Source organism: Toxorhynchites rutilus, chromosome 2 (genome assembly GCF_029784135.1).
Source record: "Toxorhynchites rutilus septentrionalis strain SRP chromosome 2, ASM2978413v1, whole genome shotgun sequence".
Lineage (NCBI taxonomy): Eukaryota > Metazoa > Arthropoda > Insecta > Diptera > Culicidae > Toxorhynchites > Toxorhynchites rutilus.
This window is the reverse complement of record NC_073745.1, coordinates 240,484,350-240,506,533: the sequence shown is the minus strand read 5'-3', so window position 1 is coordinate 240,506,533 and position 22,184 is coordinate 240,484,350. Positions and strand designations below refer to the sequence as shown.

Genomic DNA, 22,184 nt, shown 5'->3' with positions numbered 1-22,184 from the left:
GACTTGCACCTACATCCATATAAAGTCCAACTGGTACAAAAATTAGAGCGTGGTGACCATGGAATGCGTCGGGCATACGTCGATTGGGTGAACGAAGAACAGCAGCAAAATGCTGAATTTTCGCATCAAATTTTCTTCAGCGATGAGGCACATTTCGAGCTCGGTGGCTATGTGAACACCCAAAATTTCCGTATATTGGGCTCAGAAAATCCACACGTGATTGTTGAGAGGCCATTGCATCCGCCAAAAGTCACTGTTTGGTGCGCATTATGGTCTGGTGGAGTCATCGGGCCGTATTTCTTTGAAAATGAGGACGGCGAGACGGTAACTGTGAATGGTGAGCGCTATGGCCGCATGTTAACCGATTTTTTTTTGCCACAAATTGAAGATATGGATACGGATGACATGTGGTTTCAGCAGGACGGCGCCAAGTGCCACACAACACGACCGAACATGGCCGTATTGCGAACGAAAATTGAGGGACGCATAATTTCACGTTTTGGTGATGCCAATTGGCCGTCCAGATCATGCGATTTGAACCCGCTAGACTTTTTTTTTGTGGGGTTATGCGAAAGACCGTGTCTATGCCAACTCTCCGTAAACTCTTGAAAGACAACATTCGTAAAGTTATGACCGAGATACCGCCCCATATGTGCCAAAAAGTCATCGAAAATTACCTGTTCCGGATCAAGGTGTGCGAGGAAGCCCTAGGTGAACATTTGAATGATGTTGTATTTCACACATAATGGCATAAACCAAACTTTAATTTGAAATAAAAGTTTCATCGAAATTCGAATTCTAAGTGTGTTTTATCTCAATTTACTTTCGGAATTTAAAGTTGGAAAACCCTGTAAAATAATATTCGCAGTTATAAACAAGCGACTTGAATTAAACTACAGCGTAGTTCTACGTCAACAATGCGGTCGTGTTTTGGACACAACCTCCTATAATTTTTTCAGTATGATCACAGCAAAACTTCATCTCAAATGCTCTCAAAAACATCAATCCCAAATAAATAATAAAATTTGTCTATGCACCACCTTTCGTTGAACGTTCAACAGTAATCCGAGCCGAACCGGTTATGTTTTGGCAGCGCAGTGATAGCAACCGCAGCGAAACGAATGTTCATCTTTTGTTTTCAATCGAAGAAAACAGTTCTCCCCACTGGAAAATGCCTTCCCAACAAACATTAAATCGTATAATTTTGCACGTGCCAAGTCTTACAAGAAATCCGAATAAATCATAATCGCATATAATATCAATCAAAGTATGTATCGTATATATTTGAAATCGCATAAAATGTAAAAACTCGATTTTATATACCATTATCAAATTAAGTCGCATTTCGGTATAATAAACATCAGTTTTATGATGTACATTGTCGTAAAATATATTTAATCCGCATCATATGCGTATATTACGCTGATGCAGTTTGTGTGTCGTATAAGAGTATAATTTAAATCGATTCAGTACTGTAGTAAATCGTGTTGCATGCTGAAGAAAATCATGAAACAGTAAATCATATTAGATCCTAATAAAGAACATATTACATCATATTGAAATGTCAATGATGCACTCGAAAGTTTTAACCGCTGTTGAAAAAAGCCGCGCGAGATAGCTGGTGGATGATAATCCAGACGACCGGAGTTCGAACCCACATCGGAGCAGTTTTCACCAAACATCAATCTGTGGCATTTTAAATATTCATATTCCACTCCCAACACAAGTCAATCAAACAATTATTATTTCTACGAACATAAATACTCATATATTAACATGGCGATTCGTGAGGTTGTAATAAACATTTCACGAAAAGATTTCGCGCCATTTGTTTTTTTCTATGCCTGTAATAAATCGTATATAAGTATGGCAAAAGTCGTATTTGGTGCTTTGTCAATTCATGAATATATTCATATTAGATCGCAATTCAATTCCAACATAATCGCTATTATAGCCGGTCAAAGTTGCATATTCATCCAAACAAATTCGGTAAGCATTTGCCATGTATGTATATGGCCTCCACTTTTGCATGCATATGCCAGTTAGGCACATTATATGCCAACCAAATTTTAGGGCATATGATGTTATATAAGTTATGTAGCTTCCGTACGGGAAAGCATAAAAAATAAATTTATTCACGATTTCACTTATCGCTATAACATCATACTTAGAACTAACTTATATTTTAGCATCGAACCCATTATAAAGACTACAGACTGCTGAGTCTGCGTTCATCCCGGTGGCTTGGTACTTATGCAAGGTGATACCTTGTTTTCCTTTCTGGCGAATTCTCGCGCGCATCATCGTTAATCTGGCGCGCGTGCAATGGGCCAGGCTCGGTTGCATGTTCTTACTATGGGCTCAAATGAATGTGTGGGAGGGACTTTTCATAACGTCTCCCCCCTAAGAGTCAAGCGTCCTCGGTTGATTTTCTGGATCCCTTGGTAAGGACAAATCTGGGTGCCGGAAGGAAGGATTTCGTTAGGCAGGTTGGCTCGTCCTTCAGGATATCGGTTACTGTTCCTTTCTGATTGTTTTCCGGGGAGCTGATGTCGAACTTCTTGTTGGTAATCTGTGAGGTGACGATGTCCTCTTTTTTATCCTGTTGGGGTTGACTTCTAGTTTGGGATTTGTATCTGCGAATGCATAAGATGATTACTATTGCCAGGATGGTAGAGGCTATCGCTAGTCCTCCGAGCGTTTGAGAGCTGATCATGTGAAGCTTAAGTCTCTGAATTTCCTCCAAATTTTCGATATTCATCTGGTGTATTTCTTCGATGTCTGGTTTTTGTTTAATGGTTTCTATCTCTTTTCCAAATATGGGTGTGAGATATTCAGATTTATTTATAGTTTTAGAGTTGCTTCTGAAGGTTACATTCTGCACTGTAACTGTGCAGTTACCTGTTTCAATAATAGTTGGAGCGGGAATGATTTGTGATTCTCCACATGAGTCTAAAATGTAGACTGCTTTATTTGTGTCGATGAGAATTGTTCCGACACTGATTTCCTTGATTATTGGACGTTCTGGTTGTTTATGCATCGGACACTTGGCTTTTTGATTTGTCAGGATATTGGAGATGCAACCGTCGTTCACTGGCAAGTTATTGTCGCAAATGAAACACCTCTCACTCTGCTCGTATAATGACTGCTGATACTTGGCCACATAGCGGATGTTCGTGTCGATTCTGGTTCCATTCACGTTGACAGGTTCTAACTGCATCAATGAGTACTCGTTCGGTTCAATGATGGGGAGTTTGACTATAATGATTATGTGATTATTTTGTAGCGATACAACTGATATTACGAATTTATAAATTTCATCTTCAAATTTAATAGCAATATGTTGGCTTTCTAAAAATTTCAAAATATAATCTTTTTCAGCCATACTGAGAATGTTTTTGTTCAAGCTATTAGATTTTGAAAAGGCAATCTGTTCTTCGAGGTCTTCTAAGGTTTTTATCAGGATATCAGTATTCAAAATAAGATTTATGAGTTCCAAGTCTTTTCTAATTATCGTGTCTTGAGATTGTACATGTTGCTTAATTGATCTTATGGTTTTTGAGACTTTATTAATAGTAGCTTGAAGTACATTGTTGATTTTTACTTGTTTTATTTGATTATCTATGATTTTGTTGCTATTAGTTTCAAGCATCTCTAAATTTTGATTGATTAAGTCGAGGTCTTCCTGGTCGGGGTTGCCTGCTATAAATTTTATCACGTTTCCTAAAGCATTAATAAGTCCTCTTTTTGCACGTTTTGGGTAAAATCCTGTCAACTTTTCATAAGCCTTTTTAATTTTAAACTGGATTGTTTGTTGTAAGTGATCCGTTACATTAAGGTTATTTGCTAATTTTTCGATATAGTTTATATTTTGTCCTATTTCATCTAGGTTAATTTTATGTATTATACGGTCGTATCCTAATTTTATCTTAACCGAGTCTAATTTTAAGGTCAAAAGTCCGTTATTTGTCGATACGTCGTGGTAAAATGTCGCTGAAGTAAGTGGAATGATCCTGAAACAGACCGAAAAGAAAAAGAAAAAAAATCATTTTTTGATCCTATTTTTATGAATTTTTACTCCGTAAGTATCTTTAAATGTCAATTCGTTATCGTCCACGACTTTTGAAACCTTGAATGGGTCTTTGTCCTTTGTTATTCTCTGATTAACTTTTACGTATACATTTTCTCCTGGTTCTAAAGTTTTTGGCAAGGTTTTTACCTTGTTTTCATTTTCTATCTGCTTTCTGCGTTTTTCCATTAGGACCTTAATGGCAGACTGAATTTTACTGTAATTTTGAAAAATTTCTTCCGCGCTTGTTTCATTATGGTGGTTAAAGACTACTTGCTTTGGCTTAAAGCCGGTCGCTGAGTGAATTGTGTTATTATAAATATCCACAAGAATGTTAATTTTGTCGAAGAATTCCATGTCTTTGTATTTCGAATTTAAAGTTCTATATAGTTCAATGAGTGTAGAGTGGAATCGTTCCACTATTCCGTTTGAGTTACTTGAACTCGCAAAATGAATTGCAATATCCAAATCCTGCATGAATCCAATGAAGGCGAGCGATGTCAAGCTTGGTTCTTGATCGCAAGTTATCGATTTTGGTTTGCCGAAAATTCTGATGTGCTCTGTGATTGCCCTTTTAAGGTCTACGATAGTCCTTGTTTCAAGAGCGATCACGTTTGCAAATTTGGAAAAAGCGTCTACTATAGTTAACATTTTTCTTCCACTCATAAAAAATATATCCATATGAATCCTTTCAAATGTATTTTCTGCGGGGTTAGTTTTTTGAACCAATTTCGGAGGTTTTCTGTCGTACTTACATTGTTTGCAAGTAGGACAGTTATTTATATAAACTTTCAATTTTTTATCAATTTCGGGGAAGAAAAATTCTAACAGGATTTGAGCTTTATTCTCTTTGATCCCTCTATGGGCATAGTCGTGAGTTTTGCGCACGATTTCGTCCTGTTCCTCTGGTAGCCTTATGTCCTGGAGTAATACCTGTGAAATAAGGAGCTTGAAGATTTTGTTATGAGAAAAATGTTTGCGATATGTTTCCTGAATTAATTGTGTTAGCATTAAAGGGCAATAGATGCAATTTATACCGTTTGGATTAAGTTTTTCTTTAAAAATAGTTACTATGTCTTGTTCTGTGTAGTTTGGTTTTGAGATTATAAATCTGTGGTATTTTGTGAAGATTTGTTCGTGAGCTTCTATGTCTGTAGGAGAAATTTTAAATATGATCTGGTTTTTGAATGAATTTGTTGGTCTTTCTGTTGTCCAAATATAATGATCGTTGCTGGTGTCTGCTGAATGTACTGTCATGCCGTCGGTGTCGGGTTCGTCTTGATTTTCCTGTATGTCATTGGAGTTTATTTCTGCTGGTTTTATTCTAGACAGGGCGTCGGCTACGACGTTTTCTCTGCCAGGTTTATAAATTATTTCAAAGTCAAATTCAGTTAAAACTAGTTTCCATCTAATAATTTTTTGGTTTGCACTTGTCATCGAATATATTAATGGTTGATGATCTGTGACAAGCTTAAATCTTCTTCCATACAAGTATGGTCTGAAGTGTTTAACAGCCCATATAATAGCTAATAATTCTTTTTCCGTTGTGCAATAATTTTCTTCCGATTTGTTTAAAGTTCTTGAAGCGTAGGCAATCGGGTGATCTTTCCCTATTTGTCCCTGTGATAATACAGCTCCCACTGCAAAGTCACTAGCATCTGTGGTAAGGATGAATTCTTTTGTAAAATCTGGGTACGCAAGTATTGGATCCATGGTCAAAAGTGCTTTGCATTTTTCAAAACATTGAATTTTATCTGGAGTAAATTCAAAGCAAGTATCATTTCGCAAGAGTTGCGTTAAAGGTTTCACCATTTTGGCAAAGTCTTTTATGAAACGGCGATAGTAACCTATTGTTCCGAGAAATTGCTTAAGTTCCTTCTCGTTTTTTGGTTTAGGCCAATTTTGAATAACCTCTATTTTGTCGCTGTTTGGCTTTACGCCATCTTTGGTCACGGTATGTCCAAGGAATTGAACTTCCCGTCTGAAAAAATAGCATTTATCTAGTTGTATCTTCAAACAAGCTTCCTTCAGCTTGCGAAGAATTTTACATATGTCTTTGACGTGCTCTTCAAACGAACTCGAAAAAATGATGATGTCGTCCATATAAACAAGACAACAAACACCAATGTGATCTCTAAGAACGGCATCCATAACCCTCTGAAAGGTCGCAGGGGCGTTCTTGAGTCCAAAAGGCATCCTTGTGAATTCGTATTTACCCGAGCTCACGGAGAACGCTGTTTTTTCGACGTCTTTTGCGTCTAGCTGAATCTGGTGAAATCCAGAAACTAGATCTAGTGTCGAGAAGTATGTCGCTCTTCCTAATTTATCCAAAATTTCTGTTATATCCGGTATAGGATATTTATCAGAGATGGTTTTCTCGTTAAGTTTTCTGTAATCTATAACGAGTCGAAACTTTTTCACACCTGATGGATCTGCTTTCTTAGGCACTATCCATACAGGTGATGTGTAGGGCGATATGGATTCTTGAATAATCCCGTCCTTCAACATTTTTCTTATTTGAGTTTGTACCTCTGTTTCAAATATTTGTGGATAACGGTATGACTTGGAATGAATCGGTATATTGTCCACAGTTCAAATTCGGTGTTTGATTTGATGTTTAAAGGTTAATTTCTGGTCATCGGAATATAGAATTTCAGAATATTCGCCGATAATGTCATCCAAAGCTTTTCTTTCTTGTTGATTCAACGAATCGTCTAAGATGCTGAATTTATTTCTCGGGCTTCCTATGGGTTTCTCGGCTGTGACAAATTCATCGTTATCAGATTCAAATTCATTCATGTTTATTTCGATTTGCGATTCCTCATGATTTTCTACTGCAACAAAAGCGGTATTATTACTACTGTGGTAGATCCCTGGTAGAATTGAAAAATTTCCCATATTTCTTTCGCTGCTTATGATGAAATCTCCGTCATTGGTGGTTCTGATTTTGATAAATTGTTCTTTTTTTTCAGTTAAATTTATTATTTGTTTTTCGGGAAATCTTTTTTTCATTTGAAAAGTTTTCTTTCCTATTCTCAAGATATTTTTGCTTACATCGATTTTGGCATTCAGATCTCTCAACGACTCGTAACCGATGAGACCGTCAAAATAGCTATGAAATTTAAAAATGAAAAATTTTAATTTTTTGTTAATTCGAAACGGATCGAAGGATGCTGATTTGTCGATTGTGTGTGTTCCTTTTATGTTGGTTACCTTAGATAAGGGCTCTGATTTGCAGTTTTCTACGTTTACGTGGGCTGGCGAAATGTAATTTTTGTTCGCTCCTGTGTCGATCAAAAATTTCATTTCTCCCTTTGAAGTTTGGATTGTAATATATGGCACGAAGTTGTTGTCGTTTTTCATATTTTTCTTTGTGCTTGTTCTACCACGTGAAAATTTAGCTCCTCGTCGACAAAATAATCGTCGTCTTCCGAGTTTAAGATTGACTCTTCGAGCTGTTGGGGGGTGTCGTGTTCATCCCCACAATTTTTGCCGTCGTCCCTTTTTTGTCTTTGCCCAGTTTCGTGGTTGTTAACCTCCGTCCGAGATTTTGCTGTTCTCATGGAAACATCGTCGTCTGGTAGCGGCTCTCTATTCTTAAATATACCGGACCCATTTGACTTTGCAATTGGATAGGATGGTTTCGTATTCGAAGATCCACCGTTGTTGAAATTGTTTGGTTTTTGATTGAACGGGTTGAGGTTCAAGTTGGAATTTTTGTTGGTGCTATCGGATGGTCTAAAATTTTTGCTTTGGTCGTCTTTTGATCTATTGTTTGTTTGTTGAGTCTTTGTCTATATGCTGCATTAGAATATTGCATAGTTATGGAGTAAGCGTCCTCAAGGGATTGCGGTCTATAACTCCTAACGTGCATTGATAGCTCGTCATTTAGCCCGTCGATGAATCTTGTTAAAGCCATAAGACTTATTAAACTATTTATAGCTTTAGTGGATGATTTGTAGTCGTCCATCAAAGCTGCTGTCGCCTTAATTGACGTATCAATTTTCTTAACTTGGTTGTAAAACTCAGTTAGAGTCTTCTTTCCCTGGTTAACATAGAAAAGGGATTGAATATGAGATGTAAGATCTCTTCTGTCCCCATAAGAATATAGGATTATTTCTTTGATTTGTTCCCACTGATTTGGGTTGCCAGCCGCTATTAATATTTCTTTGGCATCGCCAATAATTTTATTTTTAACAGCTCTCACTAATTGGCTGTAAATGGGTTCATTTTTGTATGACTGGAAGAGTGCGAGTGTATTCTCCGCATCTTCTAACCAAGCATGTGTTTCTTTTTTGTTACCCGCAAAAGTGGCCAGATTTTTAATCGGGTCTGGTGTTCGGAACTGTAAGAAGGGATCTTCTGATTTCGATCGCAATCTATGGAGTTCGTCAATCAAAGCGTTTTGATTGCTCGTTAATGTTTTTATATGACCCAACAAACTTTCAACTGTGACTTGTTGTGGGTTCTCCTGAGGTTCTTGTTCAATAATTATTCTCCCGTCCAGCACTGGTGCTGGCATAAGGTCGGGTGAAATCATAAATTCGCGTTGATCCATTTTACCAATGATAATCTTGCTTATAATTTGCACACACAAGAATGCACTGCTATGATATTCGCTCACACTGCACTGCACCTCGCGGTTTGTGGCTGTTAGTTTCGCTCGCTTTTAAAATTGCTGAACGTTGTATTTTGTGCCGCTTGCCTCCGTGCTTTACTTTTGCTTACGGGGCAGCTGATTTTTGTTGCGAGAGTTATGTTACTTTTTTCACTTCAACACTCACTTAGGAAGAAATAAAAAAAAAATACTTACAAGAGGATGATGGTGATCATCTCCTGGAGTTTCTAAGTTGATGATTAGGTTCGATGGTAGTTCCTCGCTTCTGGGCTACGCTAATCGGTGATATTCCCTCACCGGTGGTTTCCCGGTAGTCCAGATGTTTCCAATAAACGTTGCTCGGTCGTGCACTTTACTGCACTTTACTTCCACTTCACTATGACTGCGCCAGTTATGTAGCTTCCGTACGGGAAAGCATAAAAAATAAATTTATTCACGATTTCACTTATCGCTATAACATCATACTTAGAACTAACTTATATTTCAGCATCGAACCCATTATAAAGACTACAGACTGCTGAGTCTGCGTTCATCCCGGTGGCTTGGTACTTATGCAAGGTGATACCTTGTTTTCCTTTCTGGCGAATTCTCGCGCGCATCATCGTTAATCTGGCGCGCGTGCAATGGGCCAGGCTCGGTTGCATGTTCTTACTATGGGCTCAAATGAATGTGTGGGAGGGACTTTTCATAACGTATATACGCTTGTTATGCGATTTAATGTTTGCTGGGTTCTTCGCGTCCAGCTTGACTTTTGACTTGGAAACAATAAAAGAATTCGCGAAAACTGAATGAAAGATTGGAAAAGTCACAAATGAGTCCAAAACACCCATAAATTCACACAAGATCTCCACCGGTAACAAATCACAAAAATCAGTTTGCTTATTATTTCAAATATTCTTTTAGAAATCATCGAAATAATTCTTCAGAGCAGCTCTATCGAAATTTTCAGAAGTAAAAAAAAAACTTGTTCGAGTACGCTGCTGGAAGCCATGATGAGGGCTGACCTGGTACAGCTTTCATTATTTCCTACATGACCAGTGTTTCCTGATATTCCTGTTAGACGTAGTTCTGCGTCAAAAATAAAATCGGGGATAAAAAAAACACACAAATGTTCTCACAAACAAAGATTCACATCAAGTTTGAATACTTTTCTCATAAATGAATGACAACAACTTGCTTGATTGAAATTGTACGAATTGAATTTTCTTGATGGGAAAGCGTAAAAAGAATGAGAAGAAAACAAACTATGCGTCATTCAGCTGGCCCCTCTCTCTCAGGTATTTACTAAAAATGTGTTTATATTTATTCGTTTGTTTATATTTGTTTATAAAATATATACTATAATTCTCCTTCGTTTGATATCTTTCGAAACAGACCCCAAAATGCAGTCCTGGTTTTCGCATGTGTCACAAAAATATTTAATTAATTTGGCGCCTTCCGTCTTTCGCCTTCCTGTTTGAACACACAGAACAATGCTCTTTACATCTTTACAGTGTCGCAAAAAACTAAGTTTTCCATGAGGCTTTTCCTAAAGCATGAGTGACAGCTTTTGTTCATACAGAGTACCGTTATTTATTATTCATAGCAGCACCGTTCTGATTCGTGAAAAAGTTTATTTAGAAATTTATTTAGAAACAGTATAAACTAATACATTGTTGCAGAAAGTATAAGATTAGTAGAATTCCTTGCTGTGGTGGCTGAGAGCAGACAAATGATCGAAACAGTTTTTTTATTAGATTTTAAGAGCGCTTAAGGCTTTTGTCTGCAACGACCGAAACAGTAAAAATGGTATGGTAGCTGGGAGCAGACAAACGACCGCAAAGGGTTAAAACCTTCATCACTTCCACCGCAGCGCCACCTAGGTGTAATAATACATGCTTTATATTCACCTTGCTTCAAACTACTGTAGGTGACGACACTGTCCCTTGAAAGATGCGAATTGGAATAAAAAACGCCTGGCACCCCTTCCTGAGTTTGAGCAAAAATCAATTATCTCTCAACAGTAGAACCCATGCAAAATACGTTTCGCCGAATTGTTCTTGTGTTTCCATGTATTGCATGCTTCATAACAGCTAAATTTATAGTTTAAATCATGAGCGAAGAATTGTCCGAAGCGGATCGAGAACGCATCAATGCGAACCGCCAGCGAGCCATCAGTCTCCGCCAGGCGAGACTTACCGCCCATCCGTACAAAGATAAACAACGCCCACCGGAAACCGCCGTCGCCATCAACAATGTCATCAAAGTGTCCGGAACAAAGTACATCGACAGCGGAGGAGGTTTCCTCATCGAGCAGCGCACCTGTGTTGATCCGAGCAAAGAGGAGATACCCATTGATGAGAAGGAAGTGGAAATAGATTCCGTTCCTCTGCCGATCGAGTTCGATGATTGCGTCGAGTGCGGAGACAAGTTTGCTGATTCGTATCTGTTGAACACGTTTGAGTACAAAGCATGCGACGCTTGTCGAGATTCCGACGGGAAGCACTCGTTGATAACGAGGACGGAAGCCAAGCAGGAGTACTTGCTAAAGGATTGCGATTTGGACAAGCGAGAGCCTATTTTGAAGTACATCAGTCGCAAGAATCCTCACAATGTCCGCTGGGGTGAGATGAAACTTTATTTGCACCTTCAAATCGAACAGCGAGCTTTGGAAGTGTGGGGCTCCGAGGAAAATCTTATACAGGAAAAAGAGCAGAGGGATACGAAGCGGGAAGTGGCCAAAGTGAAGAAGTATAATAAAAGGCTCAAGGAGCTTAGGATGGATGTTCGGAGCAGTTTGTACGATAAAACATCGCAGTCTCACGTGCACAGCTGGAGTGAAAACGAGGTGCATAACGAGGAGGAAGACACTTACACCCGCAGCTGCGAGTCCTGTGGACACAAGGAAACATACGAGAAAATGTGATGGATGCAGTATTTTTACTTTTTATTTTGAATATTGTTTTGTTACAGGCGAACAATTAGATTATCATTAAAACGGAAATTTCTACATATCACTTGACTTTACCTTATTTTGTGGAAAGCCCGCGCGCTATGTTTACCACCCTTAGTATTTCCCCAAATTGGAACATCTCAATAATTAGGGAGTATGGTATTGTATTGTATTCTAGCCTATTATATTGTTCTAATTCGCACTTCGTTCCTTTTTCTCCTCGTCATCACTTTTGGTCTGCAGTTTTTTGCGTTCCTTGATGGCTTCTCGCACAATGTCCGTCAGATCCTGTGGTTCGCTGTAGCATGCTTTACTCCCTGTAAATATATTTTTAAAAAAAATAAATGAAAACCATCCAATATAAGCAAGCCGTGATGATCATCTGATGAAAATTGGTAGCTTTCCAATTCTCCCATACATTTGTTCAAACCATTTGTGTGCTTTCTCGAACAGAGCTGTCAATAACGAGCAACTTATCGACGAGAAACGAAGGGGAAATTTAGCTAGAGGCGAATGAACTGAAAAGTTTAAACCCTCTTAAAGCCAAAAAGAAGAAGAAGGGGAAATTAGGGGTTTTAGAGTCTCCGTGAACAAAGGAAAAGAAGAAGAACGAAGAGGAACATTTGCCTAGAGCAGTGATTTTCAACCGGTAGGCAATTCCCCCTAGTGGAGAATTCGATCATTAAAAGGGGGGAATTGTGCAAGGGAATATTGCACATTTACTTCGTTTTGAAGATGACAATGATTGGCAGAAATTGCCACAAAAACTTTATTGGATACGCTTAAATTTGCGATCCTCGGCAAACATTTTCAAATCTGAAATGTAATGCTCATTTGAACAACTTCGCATTGTTTAAAAGACTTTCGTGATGATGATGGAATAGACGACAAAACAGTACAGAAGAATAAAGGGAATTTGTACAGCAAGTTTAACTTGTTGTAAAGTTAAACTTGAAACATATTTTCCTTATATCAAGGAACAAATTTGGACATGGTTTGAAATGCCTTCCGACTGGCAGTGACGAAAGTTTCGAATCAATTTCAGAACACACTCATCGATCTACAAATGATCGATTCTTCATCAGTTCTAAAAGAACACTAAGGGCTTTAGATGAGCGAAAATAAAACAACGATTGTTAAGTGTTTTAAATGCACGATAGCATTGTTTCAATTTTATTTTAGTCAAAAATTGTTCGAATGTTTTCTAGGTTTGAAAAATACATACATCAGTGGGAAACAATTCGTTTTGCACTTAAAACCAACTTAACAATCATTGCAACGAACTTTATCTTCTCTCAGAAGAAAATCTCGCGATGAACTTTATGCGGTAACAATTTCAAACGAACTAAGCTTCATCGAACGGACTTTGCTCGGGCCGGTGCGGAACGCTGGCGGCAGCCCGTCGCTGCCGTTCCAGTGCAGCATCCCGCTCCATCTCGAGTTGCTGTGGAATTTGCGAGTAGCTATAGTAAATGTACCAAGCGAACACCAGGGTGATGCCTAAGAAGAAATAGAACCGGGAACCAATGTCCTTACTAGGGTCAGGGATCTCACGATCATGTGACTCGTAGGCCTTGAATTCATCCTCCCGGGCACCTTGGGTGTACTTTTCGGACAGTGGCGGCTCGTCTGGGGTTGTATGGGAACGAGACGAAGAGGATGAAGAATTGGATGACCACGAAGCGGAAGACGAGCTACCCGATGAAGTTGATCCCGTGGTCGAAGAATACTTACCGTCAGTTTTGTACGTAACTCCCATAATTTGACCAGGGGTGTCTTCCTCCAGCTCGGCGTAGGCCTGGACAGAGTGCGAGAACAAACGAATGCGTTACGCTTGAATTAGGATATTAGTGGACATATTGTTTCGTTTACCTGTATTAGCGCTTTCTGTTTATCGCTCAGCTTGGTCGGGATTTGAATTTTGAGATGCACGTAGTGATCACCGGTGCCATAACTGTTGACTCGTTTCAACCCCTTTCCTTTGAGGGTAATACGGGTGTGCGAAGAAGTACTCGGGACGATTTGGATTGTCTGATCTTCGTAAACGCCCTGCACCCGTATCGTGCCTCCGAGCAGTGCCTGGGAAAGGGAGATGTTAGCCTCCGTATGAACATCCGCACCATCCCGACGGAAGTAACGACTTTTCTCCACACTGAAAAAAACCAAATGTAAATGAAATCTTCCCGTTAGATAAACTGTCACTTACTTGAATGTGATAAACAACTCCTTGCTCCCTACGCTCATCCGTACCGTCTGGCCATCTTCAACACCCGGTGGCACAGGAACGGTCACTTTCTTTCTCTGCACAGTTTGTCCCTTCCCACCGCACTCTAAACAAGGATATTTGATATACATTCTCGTGCCCTGACAGTAGCGACACGTCGATCGCATTACAAACGGTCCCGTCGATATCGTTTCCATTCCCGTCCCGTTACAGTACTGACACTTGCCCGGTTTCGTACCCGGTTCGCAGCGCGATCCGGTACACTTTGGACACGTATCGACCACGTTCACATTGATGTCCTTGTTGACACCTCGTGCCGCCTGGGCAAAGGTAAGATTCATCATCACTTCCTGGGCACCTCCGAAACCATAACGGGAGTCGGAAAAATCATCGAAGCCGCTCTTGAATCCACCATCTCCGAAAATTTTCCTGAAAAGTTCCTCGGGATCGATCGTACTACGGAACTGCCAATTTTGCGAGAAGCCTTGCGCACCATGGCCACCCATCCCAGCGCGACCCATCTGCTCCGATGTCTGGCCGTAAGTATCGTACTCGCGTCGTTTGGTTTCATCGCTCAAAATCTGTAAATAGGTTAGTTTATAAAATAATCCATCGAACAGCGTGCCGGCATTAGCAGTAAAGCAATCACATAAACCATTACGTAATTCCCATCCAATAACCAATAACTCACCTCGTACGCTTCGGAAACTTCTTGAAACTTTTTACTAGCGTCGGGATCATTTTTGTTCGTATCCGGATGATACTTCTTCGCCAGCTGATAGTACGACTTTTTGATTTCCTTCGCAGATGCATTCTTTGCGACGCCAAGAATGCCGTAATAATCCTTTTTCAGCAACACATTTGATGTGCTGATTGGTCTGATCTGAACGATTTTACCTTAACAGGGAAGTAATCAAATCACGTTAGAGTCAGGAGCAATGTGTAATCATGATGTAACGCGGATGCAATATTCCACAAATCCTTACATTTGTTTTGCTGCTTATCGACAAGAAGCCCTGCCGCAGTGTTCAATCGGCCGTCACAGGCTGCTTGCACCGAGAAATTGCGACAGAAACCACAACCATTGCCGATGGAACTGTTTTGTCTCGCGGTTGGAACGATTAAAATTTTACGACCGGCGAAAATTTTCAGGCTCTGCTGCAGTAAGCCTCGTGTGTGCATAGCTGTAGCTCTGCTTCCAACCGCTATTTATCTGGAGAATTCGATTATTGCATAAATCAGAAACACATACAGCTGACACTGAGAGATGCTGAAGACTGTGAAAAGAAACATGCGATGTTTTGACAGCAACATGATGGCTATTCGCGTTCAAGGTAATTAAAATAACAGGTATATTACTGACGAATCTAAGTTAGATTTACAACCAGATGGCGTAGCGAGTAGAAGGACGATTTACTTTGAAATTCGTTTGAATTTTTTAGGAAAATATGAATTTTTCAACAAATTTCCCGGTTCTAAATATTCTTTCTAAGCTGAAAAGGTGAGAAATGTATCATTTTACATCCATTTTACTCCCCCTCCCCCTCCGTGGACAAGCGTGTACATTGACTATACCCCTCCCCTGTTGTCCACGTGGACATTCTTGCATATATTTTAATTGGAAAAAAAGAAATAATTGCATTGTGTCTATATTCAATTTTAAATTAGTCTCATTTTTTTGTGTTTTTATAATGATAAAAAAACAAGAAAAAACAATTAAAGAAAAAAAGAAAGATGTCCTTGTAGTATCGTACCCTTGCTAAATGTAATACCTCTCTTATGTATATATACCTTGGTATCGAGCTTCGAGAATCGTAGGCTATATGCGTATATGTAAGCTACAGGGGATTCGTCAATAAAAGATTCATTCGTGTTCTAACTAGTAATGTGACCAGATGCGTTCTACTGAGTTCCTGTTTATTTCGAAGATCCTAGGGAAATACTACAGTCCTTTGTTTTGGTTTTTTTCGCATTGAAAACTTGTTTTAATAACAAATTCCTAGCGACCATCCTTGAATATCCAGATTTCTCTCGGAGTGCTCGTGAGGCACAATTACACTAGACAATTCTTGGCTCAGGCAGCGCATCTTTCTTTCGATGCAACTTTGATTAATTGCACATCTTCCTACCAATATCTCTTAGAGTTTGAAAATATGTGAAATCGTTGGCTGCAGAATAAGCTCAGTAATGGCAACTGTATGAAATGGTGGGTTAAAGTTGCTGAAACAAAAAATCGTGCTTTTCCATCTCATTTGTTCTAATGCGTATGGAAATCTATTTAATCATTAATGTAATAATTCCACTATAATAAATGCTATTATTCCCAAAATATTAGGCTGTCAAAAAAGTCCTGCGGTATTTCCGCGAGGTGTCGTTGTAAGCGCGTAGTTCTAGTTGTATTCATTGTATCGAGTCATACTATAGCTTGTTGGAAAGGTATTTTATAGTCCTTGACAGTGTTTTGTTTGGTTAAGTCGTTCGTGAGTTATAGTGTCGCAAATATGGAGCAAAATAAAGAGAAAATCCGACATATTTTACAGTACTACTATGACAAAGGCAAAAATGCATCTTAAGCTGCCAATAAAATTTGTGCAGTTTATGGACCCGATACAGTCTCCATTTCCACAGCCGTAGCATCGGCCAAGAGCTGGGGATAAGTCATCAAACCGTTATTAACTATTTGAAGAAGCTTGGATTCACAAAGAAGCTCGACGTATGGGTGCCACACACGTTGACGTAAAAAAACATCTTTGACCGTATCGACGCATGTGAATCGCAACAAAATCGACCCGTTTCTGAAGCGGATGGTGACTGGCGATGAAAAGTGGGTCACTTACGACAACGTGAAGCGCAAACGGTCGTGGTCGAAGCCCGCTGAAGCAGCTCAGACGGTGGCCAAGCCCTCATTAACGGCCAGGAAGGTTCTGCTGTGTGTTTGGTGGGATTGTAAAGGAATAATCTACTGAGCTGCTTCCCTATGGCCAAACGCTCAATTCGGACCTGTACTGCCAACAACTGGACCGCTTGAAGGTAGCACTCATGAAGAAGAGGTCATCTTTGATAAACAGAGGCCGCATTGTCTTCCATCAGGACAACGCCAGGCCACACACTTCTTTGGGGACGCGCCAGAAGCTCCGGGAGCTCGGATGGGAGGTTCTTTTGCATCCGCCGTATAGTCCGGACCTTGCACCAAGTGACTACCACCTGTTTTTGTCCATGGCGAACGAGCTAGGTAGTCAGAAGCTAGCCACAAATGAGGCCTGTGAAAATTGGCTATCAGAGTTTTTTGCCAATAAGGAAGCGAGCTTCTATAACAGGGGTATTATGAAGTTGGCATCTCGTTGGGAACAAGTCATCGAACAAAACGGCGCATATTTGACTTAAAACAGATGATTGTAACTAATTTTATGAACAAATGAAAATTCAAAAAAAATACCGCAGGACTTTTTTGACAGCCTAATATTACTCCTTCAAAATCGCTTTTCGAGAACATTCGAGAAAAACAACGACAAATGCATATCTACTTCTCTAATGGTTAAAACGGTCCGACAGTAGAACCGCACAATCTAGCAAAAAAAATTTTTTGTAATCGTAAATCACAGCTAAATCAATAAACTATAATCAAATGACGCATGAAATAACAGAAATAACATCTAAAGAAACTTATTTGGCAATAGAATCATTCGCCTGCAGAAAATATCCGAGAAACAAGTGTATATCGAATATAGTTTTTCTGAAGACTTCTGAAATGATTTAGCACAATTGAATATTGTTTTGAATGAAGCTAATCAAGATACTATTAAGAAAAATGTGTCGGCATACTTCTTTACTGAACTTTGAAAGCGAGAAACAAGTTCAGATAATGAAGCGAAAATTAAAACAAATAAACCAATATTTTGGATGCCTAAAACGCTCCAACTTGAAACAAAAATATTTTCGATGCGGTTAAGTCCATAAAACGCGGAATTGTCAAGTTCAATTTCAAATATAGGAAGACTTATTGCTTGTGATTTTCACTATGCCATTGATCTAATTGATAGCAATTTCCTCTTGGCTGTGGTGCAAAATATGTAATCTAATCCCGGATTAAAAGCCTCACGAATGTTGTAATAACATGCACTAATTAACGGAAAACGCACTTGTAACATCCCACTCTTTCGTTCGGTAGGATAAAGTGATCTGCAAAAAACGCTCTCCGGTGCTGAGCATGCCTAACTCAGCTGTGTTAAAGATAACGTCGCAAAATTCGGGAAATATTTGGGAACGAGGGTACTCAGAAGAGGTGGACTGAGTCTGGTTCTTCTATTACACAAGTGCAGGCATAGAGATTTGGATAGCACTCGTTTCCCTAAGTCCTTCCCAAATTATTTGAATAATCCTCCAAATATTCCGGTCATTTCATCATGTTATCAATACCCCACATGTACTCTGCAGATAAAAATGTATCAGCAGTTCGCCATGTCAAATTTACTCTCCGTAGACTTGGACCTAGAACACAGAGTTCAGTTTATGCTCAAATGACGTAGCATAGAAGTTGTAAGCAATGATCCTCTACTTCCAATGGAAACTTGATCGCTCACCGTTATCATATTTAAGCGGAGAAGTTCGGTGATATGGAAAAATACTCGAAATAACCATTTTATGGATAAATATGGAGTACTCAAAATGGGCGAAAAGTTAAAACATTCTTAAAACTGCAGAACAGATTTCATTTATTTTTGAAAACAGATCTAAATGTGCTTTTAAAAAACTTTTGTTTAACGTGTCCACGTGGACATTATCTGAACTCCAACCCCCCCCCCCCTCCCTCATCCTGGACAAACGTGAACTACCCCCCTAAAGTTGGTATGTGGAGGGCCCCTTGACTCATTCATAACACACATGAATGATGGCTTGGTGTAAGTGTTGTAATTAACATTTTGACGTGAGACAACGTCTAATTCTTCAATATTGGGCCTTATGTCAATGTTACGGATGGAAAAATGAAAGATTTTGAACGTTGATATCTCTTCAATTAATGGATAGATTTTGATTTCGAATACACAAATTAGGAAGAAATATCCCCACCTATGTTTTTGTCCGAGAGATATAGTGGAAATGGTAAAACCAGTGAACAAAGTACTGAATAACAGTGGTCGATTTTACTCATACAAGCTTTCTAATGCAACAATCAGCATTCCTCCATTCCATTCAATTCGTTAGGATTCGAAAATAGCATGGCTTCTGGGAATGTTGTTGCTAAGCCCATTCTAGCGTTGCTCAGAGAATCACGTTGCATCGAAGCGCGATGCATTTAAAAGAGAAGGGTGGAAGATACATCATTCAACGTCATTCATCTAGAGACGTATGAAGTGAAAAAGTTTAAAGTCCTTTTAACTGAAAATCCTTCCTTCCTTCGATTCTACAACATTCAGTCACACTCCAGCGAGCATGATGTGTTGACATTGAGAGTTTTTGTTGGGACCCACCAGTGGCGTCGTATAGGGAGGGAGGGAGTGTGCGGCCCGCCCGGGTGTATAAAGGTTATAATCCTTTCCTTCCTTTTTGACGTAGGACTACGTCTTTCATTTCTATACCGGGGTGTAAAATCAAAGTTTGGAAAACGAAAGCGTTACGCCGGAGACCGAGAATTTGAGCGTTAATAGCTCCTAAACAACTGAACGAAATGGTATGATAAACACTTCATTCGAAAGATAAAATGTCTACGCGTTATATATTTGTTACTTTTTGATCCAAAAACTTGTTTCAATAGTCTTAAAATTGTTTTCAAAACAGGCTATTGAAATCACCAATCGGCATATAAGCGAGCGCCGCTCGGAAATCCACTCAGTTATAATTGAACAGCGATTGGGGCATGTTGTCGCTGTTGTGGTGAAGCTCTTCGTTTACCATGAAAGCGCTGATGAACGGTGTCACCAAGAGCCTGTGCACCTTAGGCCAGAAGGGAATCTATCAGGAGGAGAGTGATGCCACAAACGGTTCCCCAGGAAGAGATCGGAGCAGCCGCCACACACACACACACGCGCGGAACTCTTCGTTTGGATGCCATTCAGCATCGAGAAAATTCCGGAAAGATTCAATCGTTGCTGAAAAATAATCTGCTAGTTCCCCTGGGAACTGAAAAATACATTCATGCGAAAGAGTTCATTTTAATGTTTTCTATCCATGTAACACTGCGACCAAGTATCGAGGAAAATCTGGAAAAATCTAATCGTTGCTGAAAAAAACTCTGCCAGTTCCCCTGGTTTTTCAATTCCATGGGAAAGGGTTTATTTTAATGTTTTCTAACCATGTAATACAGCGACCAAATATTTTTCAATCAAGTGCTCTTAAGTGCTCAAGTGCTCAATCGAGTTAGCATTAATTACTGGAGGACTTCGAGTATCGAGGAAAATCTGGAAAGAACTAATCGTTGTTGAAAAATAATCTGCCAGTTCCCCTGGGAATTGAAAAGAGTTTATTTTAATGTTTTCTATCCATGTAACACTGCGATCAAATGTTTTTCAATCAAGTTCTATTAACAGGTGGTTATCGAGTTAGCGTTAACCACTGGTGGGCTTCGAGTATCGAGGAAAATCTGGAAAAATCTTATCGTTGCTGAAAATAATCTGCCAATTCCCTGGCAATTGAAAAATACATTCATGCGAAAGAGTTTATTTTAATGTTTTCTATCCACATAGTACTGCTGCGATCGAATACAATTGGTCTTGTGATTTTTCAATAAAGTGCAATTAATTAGCAGGAAAGCTTCTGAAGATTATTCTCCCCCATCGGTAGAATATTTTCGTATCGAATACAGTTTGCGCGCGCAATAGAAAATGTTTCGCATCGCGAAAATCATATAATTTTCAATCAATTATTGCTCAGTCGCCGAAAGTTTCAAACTCAGAGTTCATTCGCCTCTAGTTTGCCTTCCAAATTGCCATCGTAAACCACACCTTCTTTCGATTCAATCACGGACAAAAAGCATACTTAAGCGATATTCTGGTGGTGATCGCATTCATTTTTCGTGAGGACATCGACAAGACAACATCGTTACTGAACGAGCTGACCGAACTGAACTGAACGGGCTGGATGAGCTGGACGGTGAGGGATCGAGGGATTTCTTATATCGCCTGACCTGACCTGAAACGCATTCAGTTTGTTTGGGACTGTGAGCGCAGAAAAGCCGATCCATCAGAAAGAGAAGACGACCGAGAGAATAGCAGCATCGAAAATTGGTTCCGCTTGAGACATCGGAGCAACCGCCATACACGCGCGCAACTCTTTACGTTTGCTGGTTATCGAGAAGAATCTAGAAATAAGTGAGATTAGAAGATTATTCCTCCCCATCAGTAGGATATTTTCGTGTCCAATATTGGATGCACAAAACCTTGTACCTCCAACGTAACGCTCTCGTTTTCGAAGTCCCCCAAATATTCATTTATTCATTCATACAGAATGGATTCAGATTCAACTTCAAACAAATGATCACTAAATCAACGATAGTCCTACGTCACCATTGCGGTTATACCATAGATATAACCCACTTCCTGTTTTTGATTAAAAAAAAATCAAATATGTTCGAAGTACAAGGTTTTGAGCGTTAATATCTCTCTACCGGATGAACGAAGTTTTATGAAAATAACATTATTCGAAACATAAAACATCTACGAGAGATTTTGTTTACTTATTGGCCATAGAAGCTTGTTTCAATAGCTCAAAACTGCTTCGAAAGACTATTCAACCATGTCAGGATCAAATGAAGGAGTTCAGGGTTTCTTAATAAAGCAAAACAAAAATTTTAATGTGTTGTATCTAGGACACGACCGTAGTTTCCGCCGTAGAACTATGGAATTATATTATTCAATCCACTTGTTTATCACTTCGGATATTATTTTAGAATGCATCGAAATTTTGGTAATATCGTTTTAGCTATTTAATTTTTTATTACTTAAGGTGAAGGTGGAAGCTAGCCATTGTAGTAGTATAGGTAAACCCACGTGTAAAAATGGGGTAATAGTGTTTGTGAGAGAAGAGCAAAGCACACGTAAATAGTTCAATCCACTTATCAGACTGTGTGGGGCATCATTGACACAAGTCTTGAATACATTTGATGAAAAAATAACAATTCAATACTAAAGTAGAATGTATGAACGATATGTTCCGATGAACAATTGCAAACATAAATATATATAGAAGGTGCATTTGCATATGAAGTAAAATTCTGATTATACGGGAGCGTAACATTAGCAAATTTATAACACATACGAATTGGGGCTCTTTTGGTATTGTTTTCACATATTCACTTTGGAGAGCCATGACCCCTCTCTTCGTTGGCCGTGGCATTTTGATTGAATGT

At 39.2% G+C, this 22,184-nt stretch overlaps 3 protein-coding genes across 5 annotated transcripts; 1 reads left to right on the top strand and 2 right to left on the bottom strand.

The window, feature by feature from the left end:
• Positions 1-2,103: 2,103 nt before the first annotated feature.
• LOC129770352 (uncharacterized) lies at positions 2,104-9,364 on the bottom strand. The gene is made up of 2 exons (XM_055773132.1): positions 8,883-9,364; positions 2,104-4,013 (listed from the first exon to the last, which is right to left on the bottom strand). Exons 1-2 carry the CDS (start codon positions 8,900-8,902, stop codon positions 2,411-2,413), a joined length of 1,623 nt encoding a protein of 540 aa, XP_055629107.1. The 5' UTR covers positions 8,903-9,364; the 3' UTR covers positions 2,104-2,410.
• A 1,315-nt stretch (positions 9,365-10,679) lies between these two features.
• LOC129770270 (DNA repair protein complementing XP-A cells homolog) lies at positions 10,680-11,688 on the top strand. The gene has a single exon (XM_055772988.1). The coding sequence runs from the start codon at positions 10,780-10,782 to the stop codon at positions 11,590-11,592; it is 813 nt and encodes a 270-aa protein (XP_055628963.1). The 5' UTR covers positions 10,680-10,779; the 3' UTR covers positions 11,593-11,688.
• LOC129770269 (protein tumorous imaginal discs, mitochondrial) lies at positions 11,595-15,138 on the bottom strand. 3 transcript variants are annotated; one of them, XM_055772987.1, is made up of 6 exons: positions 14,830-15,138; positions 14,535-14,740; positions 13,826-14,424; positions 13,492-13,771; positions 13,354-13,417; positions 11,595-11,936 (listed from the first exon to the last, which is right to left on the bottom strand). In XM_055772987.1, the coding sequence occupies exons 1-6, from the start codon at positions 15,023-15,025 to the stop codon at positions 11,812-11,814; spliced, it is 1,470 nt and encodes a 489-aa protein (XP_055628962.1). In that variant the 5' UTR covers positions 15,026-15,138; the 3' UTR covers positions 11,595-11,811. The 3 variants fall into 3 exon arrangements, with proteins under 3 accessions (XP_055628962.1, XP_055628959.1, XP_055628960.1); XM_055772985.1 differs by lacking the exon at positions 11,595-11,936 and adding an exon at positions 12,781-13,248; XM_055772984.1 differs by lacking the exon at positions 11,595-11,936 and having other exon boundaries at positions 12,779-13,417.
• Positions 15,139-22,184: the final 7,046 nt, after the last annotated feature.